General features: G+C 43.7%; 2 protein-coding genes across 3 annotated transcripts; one reads left to right on the top strand and one right to left on the bottom strand.

Annotated features, from left to right (window-relative positions):
* Positions 1 to 927: 927 nt before the first annotated feature.
* Positions 928 to 6618, bottom strand: zbtb2b (zinc finger and BTB domain containing 2b). Its single transcript, XM_083642837.1, has 3 exons — positions 6524 to 6618; positions 3599 to 3779; positions 928 to 3000 (listed from the first exon to the last, which is right to left on the bottom strand). The coding sequence occupies exons 2-3, from the start codon at positions 3769 to 3771 to the stop codon at positions 1578 to 1580; spliced, it is 1596 nt and encodes a 531-aa protein (XP_083498963.1). The 5' UTR covers positions 3772 to 3779; positions 6524 to 6618; the 3' UTR covers positions 928 to 1577.
* Positions 6619 to 11437: 4819 nt separating this feature from the next.
* On the top strand, positions 11438 to 16574 carry armt1 (acidic residue methyltransferase 1; the record flags this gene model as incomplete). Of its 2 annotated transcripts, XR_014553027.1 has the most annotated exons (7): positions 11438 to 11502; positions 11903 to 12008; positions 12143 to 12384; positions 13438 to 13603; positions 14205 to 15335; positions 16152 to 16238; positions 16552 to 16574. XR_014553027.1 is itself a non-coding variant. In XM_083643184.1 (5 exons), 5 exons carry the CDS (start codon positions 11438 to 11440, stop codon positions 14985 to 14987), a joined length of 1362 nt encoding a protein of 453 aa, XP_083499310.1. In that variant the 3' UTR covers positions 14988 to 15811. The 2 variants fall into 2 exon arrangements, 1 of the variants encoding a protein (XP_083499310.1); XM_083643184.1 differs by lacking the exons at positions 16152 to 16238; positions 16552 to 16574 and having other exon boundaries at positions 14205 to 15811.
* Between the last annotated feature and the right edge of the window lie 1043 nt (positions 16575 to 17617).

Genomic DNA, 17617 nt, shown 5'->3' with positions numbered 1-17617 from the left:
TATAACTATTTATTTTGTCATGTTTGGGCAATGCTAAAAGGACAAACATAAAGAGTCAGAATGGTTTAAAATACAGAGAAAATATTTCACTTTTATATTTGCACCAAATCAGCAAGATGGGCAATAACATTAGCCTTCTGCACAAATTGGTGAAGAGAGAATAGCCTAAAAAAAATCCCATAACTTAGTGTACAGCAGTGACCTAGGCTATTATAAAATATCAGTCCATATTAATGCTGAAGCTTTTTATCATGCCCATCCCTAATACATAATCTTTCACTATACCAAATAATTCCTTGTCTACTTTAAAAGCTACCCACCTACTAATATACCTCTGCAATATAATGTATTCTTTGTAAATATAGCACTGTATATAAATGTAGAAAAGCATGTCAAACAAACAAGAGCCTTTTAAAGTAGATTCAAGCAAATCATATAATGGCAAAGTTGTACAGGACTGACAGCTCCCTTCAAGGTTTGTGTGTATGTATCGACATGTCGTCTCTTCAAACTGGAACCTATGTGGTGTACAACACAAAAATGGAAGTGTAAAAAGTAAGTAAAAAGTATCAACGTGGCACAACTGTAAACATAACCAGACAACAATGTTCACTCTTGCTCTCTAAGGTTTCCGTTGTGACCAACTCAATCTGTCCAATGGCAACAAAAAAGCATTACGGGTGGGAATTGTACTTAACATGGTGTGTTCTCCGGTGGGAGCCGGACTCACGCTTGGCACGGTCGACAAAGCAAAAGAACAAAATGGCTGAATGGATGAAAATAGTGGCTATGGATTTGGAATTACATTTTCATGGTATCTATTCAGCTGAGCCACAACTCCGCCTACCTAGCAAATGGAAGACATGGGATTTTCTAACATCTAGGCTACCAACTCGAAAAGGAGAGCCGATTGTCTGAGGACTGAATACACGTTCTGTTTTTAGCTGGAATCATAATTGTATGCCTGATCTTGATCATCCACTCATTTTTGACCATGGAGGAACAAGTCTAGAGCAAAGTCACTGAGCAAACGTTTGCAGTCGGCTCCTCTCTCGCTCCTGCTGAAATCTAGAGTGGCTACAACATCTAACGACACGCTGCGTCCTCCGGAACTGTCTCAGCTTCCTCTTCCTCTTCAGCTGAAACTCTGCCTGCGCAGCTTGACCACAGTCAACGGTGACTTTAAATAGAAAGCAATGGGTGACAGAATAATGTGAGAGAGGCTGAGATGAACATGTAAAGCATTCGTTATTCCCCCTCCCTCATTGGTTTTGAACTTGAGCCTTGAGAATCGAAAGGTTATTTTATTTTACTAATTGAGTGAAGTTAGACTAAACCCAAAAGATCGCTATAGGGTAGGTACGGTATATATTTACTTAACTTTTTGTCATGGTCAAGAGAGCCTGAAGAATTCCAAAATACTGTACCAAAGAATCTGTTTAAGACTTAAACAGATAAGTAGATATAGTGAACCTCCAACATACATACCCTGACTAACTTCACCTTTAGCTTACCTATTAACCATAATTTAGAAAATAAACATATATGCTAAAAGGGACAAAAACACAGTTTTGGTACTACTCTACAAGGATCTCCTCAGTCTTTATGGGTGCTAGTACGGTGGCTGAGTTGGACAAATCAGAGCCTTCATCTTTGGAGAACTCATCCCGCTGGAGCAACAGCCCCGCGGCCCCCGGCAGCCCCGCTAACGCCCCTTGCGTGAAGCACAGGTGTTTGATCACCTCATTGGGACTGGAGAAGGTGGTCTCACAAATGTTACACTTGTAGGGCTTTGAGGAGCCCATAAACAGCGCCTCCAGCTGGCTGCTGTCGTCGCCTGCGGTGCACAGCTCCATGCTCTGTCGGTCCACCATGGTGTAGGTATCGGCCCCCTGGTTCAGGCACACGTGGCGGGCCGCCTGGTTGGCACGGCAGAAGCTCTTGCCGCACGCACTGCACTTGAAGGGCTTGCCCGTGTGGATGTACATGTGCTCGCGCCAGTGGCTCTTCTGAATGAACTTACGTCCACAGGTGGAGCACTCGTACTTACGCCGCTTGACTTCGCGGTCTAAGTCAGCGCTCTCCAGGTTGTCGATGTCGGCAATGTCTGATGGCGGAGGTGTGTCTGCCTGAGACTGAAACCCTCCCACCCCCCAGCCGGAAGCGATCCCCTCCGCCCGGGGAGAGTCCAAGTTACCACCTGAGACGGGTGTTTGCTCGTTGTCGCTGATGATCTCGAATGCTGTGCCCGCAACGGAGTGACTTAATGCAGCCTGGCTTGCCCGTAGGACCTCCTCTACCTCTGATGTGGTCTGTTCTCCAGGCATGACAGGGGAGAGGGCATTACTGGGCTCAGACAGGGTCTGCTCAGACAGGGTCTGCTGTAGAGCCTGCGTGTGGAGGAGGAGATGCTCTCTCAGCAGGCTTCTCTGGTTGAAGCGGCTCCTACACAGATGACAGGAGTAATGCTTCCTGAAGGAGGCATTCCTCTTCATGATGCTGGGTTTCACATGAAGGATGGCACTGACTGAGGAACCATCTGTGGTTAGTAAGTCCATTTTCTGTTCCTCAATCATAGGCTGCGAACCGCTAGTTGAGGCCTCCGCCTCTGGGGGTGAGGAAGCTAGCTTGGACATTGTTGAATTAGTGTACGCTGCTGTGACTGGCGTGGACGGATACTTCACCTCTGAGCTGAGCTGTTCCATGTCAAAGGGCGAGGAGAGCTGGCGTCGAGTGGACACTCTGGCTGACAGCGCCACCTGCTGGTCAGAGATCTGGATGCCATAGAGAGAAGCGGAGAGGTTGAGGCTTTGCTCCGGGTGTGAATACACTGACTGGCTGGCCTCCTGCAAGAGTGGATAGGCGTGAAGGAATCTGACCCCCTGTTCCAGCCGTGCAGGGTCGATCAACTGGGGAGCAAGTTTGCCTGTATACATGAGGTTGAGGAGGTAGCTGAAGATATCTGGCTGTATGTCTGCAGCCTTCAGGCGCACACAGTCACTGAAAAACAAAGAAATCACAATTAGACAAAAGATGGTGAACGGTCCTCCTGACAGGCTTTTTTACATTGGTCGATTCAGGTTTCAACCGGTTCAACGGTCAACAAACAGGACAAATACAAAGAGAACTACTTTTATTAATGGACTGGACTCTGTTCCTCATTTCTTAGAATGTGAAGAGAACTTGTTTGAGTTACTGCTCATGGTTTGCTGAAAAATCTACATATGTATACATTTCTGTGCGTTGGCCCATATATTCAGCTGGGCAGCCTTGCCAAAAACATTAGAGGCACTAATAACTTTTTCCAATCTTAGTCTAAAGTATATAGAATGTCCAATGTGTTAATAGTAACAACTCTGTTAAGACAGTAACACCATTAGTTCCATGTCACTCAATAATCATCAGTGAGATAAGGTCCTCTTTTCTCCAGAAAACAAACATCTTTGTAAATATCCACTTATATCTCTGACATGATCCCAACAGACTTTAGTCTTGGTATCAGAATTTACCCTTGGGGAAATCTTCCAATAAAACAACCCTCAAGTATTTTAGCCTGATAATGGGCTGGTATATTCCTTTACATTTCCTTCAACTGTACCTGTCCTGGTGGATGAAGAGCATTCTGAAGTAGTTGGAGAAGGCAGCTAGCACGGCCTTGTGGGCTTTGAAGAAGACATCTCCGATAGCCACGGTGCAGTCGCACAGGAAGCCAAACTCCCTCTGAGCGTTAAGCTGCTGCAGAAGGATAAGACCATGGTTGGCCAACTCCATTCTTCAACCTGCACAAAGGCAAGGCATGCACACCCACACACAATCATACGCACACACAAACACACAGTCATACGCATACAAACACAGTCATACGCACACACAAACACACAAATGAGCAACAATCCGTTTCCTGTCTGGAAGGAGACCACAGTTTATTGTGACCACAAAGAGTCAGGCTGACAGGGGTGATCTAACAACATTGTAAACTAAAGGCTAGCCTAACACAACAGTGAAGAATCATTTTATGACTACAGACAATCTGTCCAGCACAAACTTAACAGAAAATAATGGCAATTAACGGTATGGCATGGCTTAGCAAAGCACACTGATGACTTCACAATGATGTCACAATATCTATGACCTCATCAGTGATGTCACAATTGCTTGTGTAACCAAAAACCACAATAATGCTCGAGTGACATGTCACAATGCCTATGACATCATCAGTGCCTATGACATTATCAGTGATGTCATAAGATGATTTTGATCAATAATGATGTCACTGATTACATCACTGATGATGTCATAGACATTGCAACATCATCAGTGGGACAAAAATGGAAACAAACAGTGCCCACTTGAAACAAACAGTGCCCACTTGCTCCTTTTATAAAATTCCTAGGCTCAGCTGATGCATGGTCTCGCCCGCCCTGCAGCTCAACCGCTATGCGGGCTCACTGCTCTTATGACATCACTGATGATATCACAACTTTGCATCACTGATGACATCACAATTGCTCTTATGACATCACTGATCATGTCACAATGCCTATGACATCATCAGTGGGACAAAAATTGAAACAGAACAGAGATTGCCCAGTTGCTCCCTTTTATAGAGATAGACAGACAGACAGATAGATAGATAGATAGATAGATAGATAGATAGATAGATAGATAGATAGATAGATAGATAGATAGATAGATAGAGTGCCAGCGGACATAATAATAAATAACAACCAGGGGGCTCATGCGGTTTCCTGTAAGAGCCGCCTCAAATAGTCTGTCAGCTTTGGGTGGGAAAAGAGACAGAGAGGGCTCTTATTGACCTCTCATGACAACTTCCGGGGCACAGCTCTCACACAACCCCTGTGGCTCGTCTCTAGGGATATACAGAGGAAGGGATGGTTGGGACTACCGGACAGCTTAGTTATAAGACATTTAAAAAAAGCACAAGGCTATAGTACAAAATATTGAGATATGGAAACTAACTCCCCTTGTTTCATCTGTGAGTAAACAAAGGCTAGACCTAACTGAACATGGATATAGTTGCAATGTAGGTAAATCTATTCTAACACCACTCTTTTGACATTTGTAACTCCTGCATTCACAGACATCACCTTTGACCCTCGGTATCTTACCAGTAGCTACTGAACTTCAGACCATCAAACGTCAGAGACAGAGCCCACGAACAGAGGTAGATGAGGTCAGGCGTGTCTCTACGGCTCCTGTCTGTGCAGTCAGAAAAAGACCACTTGGCATGACCTGGTTCTGATGGAACCCAAGTCCTCCCGACTCAATCTCAGGGGAAGCTTCAGAGCTCTCCTCTTTCTGCTGGCTACTGAGATGACTGTTGTTGACCCTAAAGGTCGCTGCAGGACTGGGAGGGCTTCAGGCCATCACATGATCAGGGTTATGGGTGTCGACACACATTCCTAAGGCACAACTGGTTCCACCCCCTCCACCAGTGAAGAATGGAAACCGCCTGTGGGCACGATGAATCCCCCATCTCACGCAGAAGACACTTTCTCCACCGCTCCACGCAAAAGATCCACTACACAGCCAAATTACATACAAGGCAGAGGAAGATTGACACTTGATTGGCTAATTTACCCCAGCTAATGTGAATTTGGCTTTCTTACATATATCCATGCTGGATACACACACACACATAGCCCTCTACACATGCATTAGCCTACATCAGACAGGTCACAGTGCAGCAATACCCACACTGCAGCACATGGCTTGGGCCATCAGTGCCTTGCACAAGGGCACTTCAGCAGCAACAGTGTATACAGATGATGGAATACCAGCCATGCTCGAGTCGCTCACAACTTGAATGTATTCTGTCAGCGCTGTACCTGCAACCCTCTCATTACCATCCCTGCCTCTCTACAACATCCTGTTAGTGTTTACATCTAGCATAGCCTATTACTTTATACAGCATCAGGTTAAACAGACACACTTGCTGTGTTGTTCCTACTCCATCAAAGCACTCTGAAAGAAGCTGGAACACAAACCACTGTTTACCTTATGGTAAGCTACACAAAGCCTATGTGTTTTTCCTTCCTGAAGAGCGCTTGGTCGCATGTACGTTAACTACAAAACCATGTGTTCATCATAGTAACTTGTTTGTAACAATAAAGCACCGCCCCTGATGTAGACACGTGGTTGAGTTACTTCCGTAGTGCGCTTTTCGGTTATACTGAAAATATATCGTGAAAACTATCCAGGTGAGAAGCCTATTAAAATGACACACACGTTTTACGACAAAACACAGCGCGATACGATGAGAAAACACGACATTAATGAAACGTACGAATGGGGACAAAACGAGCGCGCGCGCGCGTGCACCCCCCCCCCCCCTCTCTCACACACACACACACACACACACACAGCAGGCGCAAGGGGGATGGGGTTGGTCACGAATGCCGTTTCTTTTAACTTCCAAGTGACAAATACAGTTAGCTAAGCGTACGTAAATAACGTAAGTATATCAGTAAACGCAAGCCCACGTAAGTATAAACAGCCGTACCTTTATGCTCCTGTTTAATCCGTGGAGTTCGCTGTGTCGCGGTTGTTTGTTTGTTACCGGGGACTCGTCCGTCCTCTGGGCTCGCTGCTCGCTCTGTTCCTCACGAACGCAGCATTCGTTGGCGGCGGAGAGGGTCGTCCGTCGGTGTTTTCCGGTTAGGGGTTTTACGTTACAATCACATGACTGGGTAAAAAGCACCAGAAAAAACCGGCCGTTGTAAAATCCGTTGAGCAGGGGGCGTTTGAGTTAACGTAACCGCCGTGAGTGCCACCAGCTCGCTACAAATTAGCTCCTTGACAGTCGGTGAGTTGTAACATTAACAGCTACACTGTATCACTGTGTATGGTAATTAATCATTCTGTCTCATCCGGTAACGACACGTTAAACCGAAAACCAGGCATGTTTGTGTGTGCGCCTGTGCGTGTGTGATCGTTACCCCCCTACCCTACCCCCACACACACATTGACAAATAACCGAAAATAACGTTGCCTTCGCCTTGCCCACAGTTGTCCCACATTTGCATGTTTCGGTTGAAGCTGTGAAGCTGATTCCACCCTCTGCGGTTCTCAACTTGTCAAACGTTACAAACTGCTACTAATCGCAACATTTCAAAGCCTATGCGATATTATACAAATATCAAAGCAAGACACAACACTTTATAATATCTCATAGGGATATTAGAATGGTGTCATAAAGTATGAAATGGTCACTATTTATAACATAAGACACACGATAAGACCATAAGAATAGTGTGTGATAGGCTAAAAAAGGAAAAAAGGTTATGATGAATAGCAGCCTATAGCTCGGACACAAATTGCTATATTATATTTCATTAGAGTTATTTGGAAACTTATAAATCTCAATTATGCATAGACGTGTATTAGCTTCCAACTTTAAACATTTTTTAGCCTATAATCTGCTGTGAACAGCTGCAGGCATACCCCCCCCCCCCCCCCATGTGCTTTCAAATTACAGTAAATTCACAATATCTCAGAGGTCGGGCAACACATTTTTATAACTCTAGCTCAGCTTCACTGCCATCTCTTATTAGAACTGTATTTTGATATCATTGCAATAAATGTAAAAATGCAAACCAATGAAGTATTGCACAACTTGTATATTATGTTATTTAGTATACTATGTTATTTATATGCTGGAGTTATGCACAGTTATATATGTGCCTTAGTATTATGTGAAAAAGTATGTAGTCTACATTTGTTCTGCTTTCAGCTATTGCCTTAGAAATGTGTGGCCTCAACTCTGCTAGGGAAACAGGATGTGAATGAGCAGAGCCAAAGAGGGGAAACGTAGGCTACAGGCTCCGCCCCAGTTTGGAAAGTTGTTCCTGTTGATTTTCCCATCCACCCTCTTATAAGCCAATTATACATAATCAAGGACAGCCCATAAAAGCATCTCCATTGCCTTACAGCAGCGCAAAGATGCATCTTAACAACACAGATTTCTCCAACAGTGTGGATGGGACCTATTGGGTTACTATCTTCATATTAAAAGTTGATTCCTTTAAAATATTTTAATCAAACTAAAACAGTAGTATTCATATTTTATTATTTTGAATTGGGAAAAACAGCTTTTGGACTGCAAAGTTGTCCCAACTTGTAAGATCAATGTGATGGGTGAATGTCTGATATAGCACATTTATTGCACACCCGTAACATATGTATTTCTTATCACATTACATTACATTATGTCATTTAGCAGACGCTTTTGTCCAAAGCGACTTAGTTACAATATCACATTTTGTCAACAGTACAGAAAACTATGCAACACATTCAATGGCAGCTAAGACATTTTGATGGACTAGAGTAAGGAATAAGTAACATGTAACATTAGTAAGTAGTTTGAGAAGGAATAAGTAACCTTTTTTTTTTTTATGAAAATATGTTAGTTCAAGAAGGGCCCAGGTGTAGCTTGAATCTTATGTTGGGGTTCTTGTTAGTTTCTGACCTCAATAGGGGGTTGCTTGCCTGCCAAAAGGTTAAGAACTGACGTGCTAATATGTTTTTTGGGTGGGAAATCTATCGGATCTTTGAACAGACATAAGGAAGGGAAAGAGGGGGGACGGAGGGAGCAGAGGTCTTGGAAATAGATTGCACCCAAACCACACACTGTCTGTCAGGAAGCACAGGAAGTGTAGGAGGATCCTTTCACAGACAGGAGACGGACTGGAGGCCCGGGCACACAAATACAGTATGTTGTCATTAGATCCTCGGCTGTGTGACGTGGCAACACAGCGAGCCGGTAGTGGATATTGTCCCAGTGTAAATAGCAGCTTTTGGCAGAGTCGTCCTTCAGGGTTACATTTCAGGTTTGGCGGAGGCAGGAATGCATGAGGCTGCAGAGAACGTCTTTGACCGCAGGAGGACCGGCCTAAGCGGAGGACTTTAGCTGGCTGAAAAGGCTTGCTGGGCAGGGGCTTAGAGAGAATGGGAGGGGATGGGGGGTGTAAAAGGAGAAGGGAGGAACGGGAGGGGTCAGAAACCTCCAGGGGATGGGGGGGGGGGGGGGGGCTTTTAAGTTTCCAGGCTGTCAACAAACAAGAGATCTGATGCGGTCCACAACTGTACCGGAGCAAGACAATTGATTAAAAAATGGAGGCCTATATGGGGTAGTGAATGTTTCACAACAGAATCACAACACAGTCTGATTGAGACCATGGGTGGTGTGAGGCTGGATGCTAATGACAGCAGAACAAAGGCACGTTTATAATGCTGATAGCCCCACAGCATGGGGCTGTTGAAAGAGGCAGCATAGATAAACTGTTATCACTCTCTCAGTCACCCTTCAAATCAATACATTTTCATCAATGGCATTTTTACTAGACCATAAGGCTGTACCATGAGGTCAAAATGCTGTAGGGCACTGCTCTCTCTCTCTCACTCTCTTTGTCTCTCTCTGAACAGCACACACGTCCAGTGTGTAGTTTCACATGACTGCCCACCCAAACACTAATTTCCAATAAATTGATTTTTCCTGGGATAAACAACGTATCTTCAATACCAACAGCACAGGCTGTGTGAAATTGCTTCAAGATTACGCAAAACAAAAACATGTAACATGTAGATAAACGTCTAATTGAGCTAATGCCGACGCCAGTATACGATTTCAAATGACTTTACACACGGCACAGGCGGCCTATCCATTTTCACTCGCACAAATATAACACTCGATAAGCTCTATTACTGTTGTCTACATGTGGGATTCTGTGTGGTGAGCAAAAACACCTGTTTAAACAGGGCCCTTAATGTTAACCCCCCTCCTCCCTGCGGCCATGGCCTGTTTTGAAACCGGAGTGGTGAGTCACTCCACAACCCCCCCGCCCCCTCTCTCTCTCTCGGTTCAGGAAAACAGATCCGGCCAGGCTGGGGCCCCGGCGGGGGGAAGGGAGGGGGGGGGGGCTGAACACCGGAGATGGACACAGCTGGACACCCAAGGACGCGGCGGGAGGGACCCCACATCCTGCGACGGGCTCCCGGGTTCCCATAGCAACTGATTTGAGGGAGAGAGAGGGCGGGGGCGGGCACTCAGAATTGAAGGAATATGGTTATTATCTCTCAGCCCATGTAATTGGAAGTGTATCCAATCAATTGGTCATGTTCTTCAAAAGAGAGAGGGAAGAGTGCAGGAGCCCCTCAGAAAGGCCTTCCCTTTCCCAGCCTTGAATGGACTGTAAACATGGCATTATGTCATTATATGCCATGGTTGGCCAAAATACATTATGACTTGCCACAGCCAGCAAGCTTGGGTGTGTGTGTATATGTGTTGCATTACTGGCCTCATGCAAAGCAGCATAATTTAATTAGTGTGTTTGTTTGTGGTTTTATTAGGCTACAGAATTCAATTGAGATTTGAGATTACACCAAACAAAGTCTTGAGAATAAAGAATGTTTTTGGCACAACAGTGTATCAATCTATCAGTGGTGGTCTATCAGTCTATAGACCACCACCACCACTGATAGACCATTTATAGTAGGCTATAAAAACAGCAACAGCAACCCTATGATCATTTGGAACTACTGTTGCTGTGTAGGCCTAATCATAGACATACTTGTTTATAATGTCTCAGCAAAAAATGGATTGCCTAAAACAATATTATATTAACATTTGAGATACAATATTCGTGTCTAAACTCAGTACAGAATACAACATGCACAGTTTAAGTCACCAAAGGAATATTATAGGAACAAAGGTCTAGTGATTTTCGTCAGGGAAGAAAAAACGCCTCGCTACAAATTCTTTCACAAACCAAACCCAACCCACCCAACCCCTCCTCCTGTTCCCGCCAAAACGCCTTGGGGGTTCGAGTTCTGCGCTTTCCTGATAGGGCGGCTTAACGTCTCCATGACAACCGTTGCCCTGGACAACAAAGGATGCCCAAGGACGCTGTCTGTCACAACAACGGACTATCATCCAAATTCAGTGCGCATTGCAGGAGCACCAAGCACGGATCTCTGTTCGATTCACCATCTAAAAGAGTAGTTTTGAAGGCTCAAAGCTAATAAGTGATACACAAGTTAGATCAAACTAAAGCAAGCAGCCATGTGGCATGTCTGAAATTAAGACATGGAATGCAGCGATGCAGCCGCAGCGCCACAGGCACAATGGCAGACATTGCAGTTTGCATTCTAATGTTATACCGCTTGATGGCAGCATTGCGTGCTGAATAGAATACAGGTCCATACAGGAAACCAAGGAAACTATAAAAGAAACCAAGAAAGACAAATGTCAGCTAAATCTTAATAACATATGCTGTGGCTTTTAAATAACATCCAGTGAATCATTATCAATATGACAATATTAAGTCCCTGTCAAGCGGGCCTCTTACCTCTGTTATGCAAACGATATATACATAAAGTTTTAATTTGAATGTGCTCCAACTTCCTTACTGCCGAAATGATGGAGACTGAACACGAACAGGCTGTGCACGGAGTTCCTCCTTCCCTCTCTGCCAAAGTGGTTGGGTATGTAATTTGACAGCTGCTTTCGATGTTTTCTAATGAGTTTAAATGTTGGTCAAGTTACTTAGCTGTATCAAAATAGCTCCTCTGTCTAGGTAACGTTGACGTTGTAGCTAGTGCCCAAACCAGCAGTAGCATTATGTTAGCTAGCTAGCGTTAGCTAACTTGCTAACATTGTGTTTAACGTTGCATGGGTTGCTGCTGATAGCGTTATACATAAGTACAAGGCGCTTGCTCGTATGTATGTTAGTAGCGTTAAATAACATTATTAAAGTCGGAATTTTCTGCAAAGCAAAGGCCACTTTACTTCGCTAAGCCGGCTAGCAGTCGGTGTGTAGTCACCGTGTGCTGTGCTAGTCAAAAGTCAGCTGCGTTAAGAACTGTCACTGCTCTTCTCCTCCAGGTCATTTGCTTATTTGACAGTGAAAGACAGATTGCCAACCATCCTGACCAAAGTTGTAGACACAATCCATCGCAGCAAAAACAAGTTTTTTGAAGAGTATGGAGCGGTAAGGATTACAATCCACATTCTTACTGAATGCATTGTTGTCTTCCTGATGTAACGTTAAATCAGCTGTCAGGAAATTACGAGGCGGATCGAAAACACGACTTAGCCATCGTCTATTTGCCCCTTTCCATACAGGAGGGTGTCCAGGCAGAAAAGGCGGCCATTGGTCTACTGTCCAAGCTGAGGAATGAGATGCAGACCGACAAGGCAATCCTGGCCATGTCAGACGGCCTGGAAGATGCAGACTCATGGAACCAGTATCTGCAGAGACAGTACAGCCTGCAAGGGGACCAGGACTCTGTCACCTGGTTCAAGTCTCCATGGCTCTATGTGGAGTGCTACATGTACCGCAAAGTACAGGAGGCCCTCTGGCTCAAGTGAGAAGCATGTATATCTTCCAATTAGCTACGATTTAGGATGAAGGTGGAGGGCTGTTAATGGCAGCTCATTCAAATTAAAAAGGGACCTTCTAACACAAGCCATTTCGGTGGCTGTTCTTTCATTTTGGAAATCAAGCGGCACAAAGCAGCTTTGTGTTGCAACGGCAAAGTGAATATGAGAAAATGTGTGTTGGGCATGTAATTATTAATTTAGATTAAGTATACAAAATGTACAAAATGGGTTGGAATTGGGGGGTTAGATCACCAAATGATTCCCGAGCGCGGCGCACGCTGCCGCTCACCGCTCCCCCAGGGGATGGGTCAAATGCGGAGAACAAATTTCACACATTGTGTGACAATCAGTGGGACTTTACCTTTTACCTTTACCTTGTAGCTAAAAGTTTAACAAAGAGTGTAAATGATAACGTAGTTGTACAACAATGCACATGATAGTCCAAGCAATCACTTTTACTATCAAAGCTTCCACCCCCTATGTTTTAAAATGCATACTACAGCATGCACTAGGACGCGTCATCAGTGATGTTATCTGGGGTCGTAAGGTGTTTCGGGTCTCTCAACATCATACACCCCAGCCGAGGCCAATTAAGACCCCGACTCGCGTCCCAGAAGCCGCTCACGGATCAGCCTTCCTACTCTGCAACGTTGCCCGCGGAAGGGCTAAGCGAGAACGCCCAATCCGCTGCAATAGAGCTAGTGCTACGCCGCAGTATTGGCACTTCCCTAAATGTTACATCTCGGCAACCACACCATCATAAGAAATGTGTGATTTCCCCAGTCGTAGCTACCATTTTGTTGGCTTATTCAGTATGTACTCAACTATTCACAATTAGTCAGACAGCACTTGAAGGCAGCCTTAAGCAATGATAACAAAGATATGATTGTATTAATCGCATTAAATGAGACATAATTAGGGGTTAATGCATCTTATATAGAAATCTTGAACCTCCTTGTTTCTTTGTTATCTTATTACTGTATCTATTATCTTATTTATACATATCTTTTCATACTTGTTTCTCCATTTAATTGCAGTCCTCCCATCAGTGACTTTGACGTGTTTAATGAAGGAAAGACTCAGAGCTTCTTTGAGTCTCAGCAGGCTGTGATGGCCTTGTGTACATACTTGGAAGGTGTCAACAAGAACACGGAGGAGCTCTCTGAGAATCAACTGTTTGAGCAGTTGTACAAACTACTACAGGTCAGTATTTAATACAGATGTGTTGTATTACTGTACTGTCTGATTACTGGCTTACTGGCTGATTAATGTCTTCTTGGTACTTGAATACTTTGAAACACATTTTACTTGTGTTTTATTATGCTGTTTATTCTACCCATAATTGATTACCGTAATTCTCTGATGGAACACTTCCATAACCTTCAACAACAGTGGTCTTGGGGGATTCTTTGTCACCAGTGACACTTTGGATTGTATTTGCCTGCTGTCAGTATCTTACCCACAGGCACAATTTCTTAAATGAAAAGTTTGATTGATGACCCAAAATGAATTAATATTACTTGGACCTGAGTGGCCTTGTTTTTATTGTTCATATGATGTTAAGGTTAAATTAAATTGTAATTTTCTTGATGAAAATGAAATGGTGGGGCTGACTATAGGTCTGAACTGCCGGTTTTAGTGCTTTGACAACTCATGAACCCATATAGAGGTGTTTGCACTAAGAAATGTAAATGATCTACCAAAGAGATACTGTACATCTCACAACTATGATAAGGCAGAGGGTTGCACGTGAAGCACGCAATCTTTCTAGTCATTTTTCAAACTTAAATTTGACTTTTCCCAGGTGTCTCTATGGGGGAACAAGTCTGACCTGTCCATCTCTGCTGGCCAAGAGAACTCCCAGAAGACCAGTCCCATAGATTCCCTTGCCAGCCTGCGTTCCTTCATCCTGGTAGATGACTCCAACATGGTGTGGTCAACTCTTATTTCTGCCCAGCGGCCAGGACAGTCAGGGAAAACCACCCCGGGCAGAGTGGACATTGTCCTAGACAACGCTGGCTTCGAGCTGGTGACTGACCTGGTCCTAGCCGACTTCTTGGTCTCCTCAGGTCTGGCCCGCGAGGTTCGCTTTCACGGTAAATCCATGCCCTGGTTCGTCTCTGATGTCACCACCAGCGATTTCCAATGGACCATCCGGCAGACCATGGCAGCCAATCACAAGTGGATGTCCAAGAAGGGTGTCCAGTGGCAGAGCTATGTGAAGAAGGGCGTGTGGTCCTATCATGACCATCCTTTCTGGACTCTACCACATGAGTTCTGTGACATGGCGTCCGACGCTCCCGATCTGTACACGACCCTGCAGGGGGCAGACCTGGTCCTGTTTAAAGGAGATCTCAACTACAGGAAGCTGACGGGGGACAGGGACTGGGAACACACGGTGGGCTTTGACACAGCACTGCGGGGTTTTGGGCCCGCCCCTCTGTGCAGCCTGAGGACTTTAAAGGCCAACGTTCAGGTCGGTCTGCAGCCGGGCCAAGCAGAGAAGCTCAGTGCCCAGGATCCAAACTGGATGACCAGCGGCAAGTTCGCTGTCATCCAGTTCCACAGCCCACACGCAGAACAATAAAACTGGCACTGGAAACTCACTGGAGAGATGAGCGTTCAATAAGAGTTACACTAAACAGTGACTAAGGAGGAGTTGATTGTAAGCCATAAGATAGTTTTAGGTGTGGGGACTCTTTAAGCTTATTATTAAATGGTGTCTTTGTTCTTTACTGGTGGTTAACTTAGCACTTCATGTTAATACAGAAGACCACATTACCAGGAAATGTTTGATTGGCTAATTATTTTACCATCTCGTACAGTACTTACTACTTAGAGTTTCAGCACTTTCACAGGAACAGGGTAGCCCAAGATTGGAACACAAGAAGATTGTTTACAGTGACAATTGTATCTGTAGAGGTGAAGAAACAAGGTGAGATTTTAAAATTGCTCATAGCTCATTCGCACAACATCAAATCCTAATGTTTACATGTTATTTACACTTATTGAGTTGGAATTGGACTTCATAATTCTCCATCCTAGCTTGTATTATTAGAGCAGCAATATAGTTTGTGCATGCTATTATTGAGAAGGAAAAGGAAGATGCACTCACTGTCATTGATATGCAGCACGCATCAGTGCGTGCAGAGTCACTTACATTCAGCTTAGTCAAATCACTATGCTAATCATAAGGTCATAAAAGTTGTATCCAATTTGGAAGATGGTAAACTCAACTGACATTGGAGCAGTGTAACAATAACACAGACAGTGCATGTTTTCTGAATAACAGCAATCCAGGCCTGTGTGTCTCAGTAGATAAAGTCCATGTCCGAGTGCACAATATGTTATGTTGTCTAAAATGCCCGTTGCCAGTGTTGGTACCTCAGTAGTGATCGTTAACTGAATTATTCTCAGTGCTGCTGGGGTAAATGATTTCATTCTTAATAATAATATTCAATAAAGAACTGCAATGACTGGTCTTTTTGCCCCACCGTCATGTTTTTCAAGCATGAGAATATAATGTTGGGTACATGGGTAATTCTAGTTGAGTTTCTTGTTTTGTTTGCCTTCCTTTTTCATGACTGTCCCTTGGTGCAAAGCATCAAATGACTAGATTGATAAATTAGCCAATTTAGGTCAGAAAAGTTCAATGATGTTCATCATGTCTTCATTTATAATTAATAATTAGATGTGTATGTTTTCTTTTGTTCAGACATAGTTTATAGATGTTTGTTATTTACCTTGACAGTTTCGACGAGTCACTCTTCTTCAGAAGCAGTCGCACTGACAGCTGGGTATGACGTGTCAACCAGTTGCTTTTCAGCAAACTGTCAAGGTAAATAACAAACATCTATAAACCTATGTCTGAACACAAGAAAACAAACGTCTAATTAGGTCAGAAAACTTTGCTTTGCCAAGAGGTGCAACAGTGCAAATTCATTTTGACTAACATAGCCAAATAGTGTAATCCTTAAGTAATTTAAACTGCGAGTAAGGTATATGGCTTTCTGCACAGTGAAAATAGCTCCTCAAATAGCTTAATGATTAAGCTATATGTCAAAGAATATGTCAAATTTGACATATTCTTTGTTCCTTTATCACAGCTGTGTGACGCATTTGCAATTCTCTCGGATCTGTTATTTTTGCAGTGTTGACCTATCCCCAGCTCCAGATTGGACCTCGAAACACGCCCAACAAAACAGCTGGAAATGCTGCAGCATGTTAGCCTGGTAGCAGCATGTGCATTGAAGTCAGAATTACCGTGAGGAGGTTATCTTGACCCATTTAATGATTTAGTCATTTCATTTCTCCTCATACACCTAATTTTCTTGCTGTCTAATGCATCATCGTGTCTTCTTTTTATCCTGGGAAAATGTAAAAAAAAAACCACAAGATGTTATCATCAGTGCTGTTTTCCACTTGACCTGACATGTCCCGAAATTGGGTTGTTTACCGAAGAAAGATGTTGCACAGAGATGGCGGAAAATGAAGCCCCAGTGACAAATGTTTCATTTTCGGAGTTCATCAGTTGCGGGTGAGCGTGCACATTTGCATTAATTTCTTCTATAAAATAAATTAAGTGTGTGGGTCAGCTGAGCTGACAAGGCCACATAGAAACGGTCACATCACGTGCTGTCACATGGAAGATTCTAATTCAGCGCCCATGTTGTTCTGAATGATGCTTCTCATTGAATATTTACAAACAAATAATCATAACCTGAAACCGACATCTTGCAAGTATGAGCTTAAAGAATATTTATATATTAACTGGTTCTAATATATACTAGCTTTGGATGTTTGAAAATAATGACAGTGTCTTTGTGTTCTTGTTTTCTTTCAAGTGGTTCACCTCACAAGCTTTGCATTTGACCCTGACTTCTACATGCAAGGACAGGAGGAATCCCTGACACCCACACACCAGGGACACCAGGGACATCTGTGCTAGGTGAAATGTCCACACTCGTTCTGAAGATACTGTACGTTTAGAGATAAATTTGCATAATGTCCCTTTACTTTGATTTGTTTATATAGTGTTCTATTTGATCTGTGGCTATCACTGATAAAGTAATGATTGACCGACTGACCAAATTCCCATTGCTGTCCATTGCATATCCTGCCACTTCTCAATAAAATGTCACCACAGTATGATTTTTCTTCAGTTCTCTTGAATTATTCTCCTTTGTATGTTTTATCAAAAGATGGAATTTAGCCATG

Source organism: Poromitra crassiceps (genome assembly GCF_964638095.1).
Source record: "Poromitra crassiceps genome assembly, chromosome: 9".
Taxonomy (NCBI): domain Eukaryota; kingdom Metazoa; phylum Chordata; class Actinopteri; order Beryciformes; family Melamphaidae; genus Poromitra; species Poromitra crassiceps.
This window is presented reverse-complemented; position numbering and strand designations above follow the sequence as displayed.

Excerpts from the sequence above, each read along its gene's own strand:
- zbtb2b (XM_083642837.1), bottom strand. The coding sequence starts at position 3,771 with ATGGAGTTGGCCAACCATGGTCTTATCCTTCTGCAGCAGCTTAACGCT. Across the intron at positions 3,001-3,598 it reads CTCTTCATCCACCAGGACAG|TGACTGTGTGCGCCTGAAGG; the intron begins GTACAGTTGAAG and ends TTTGTTTTTCAG.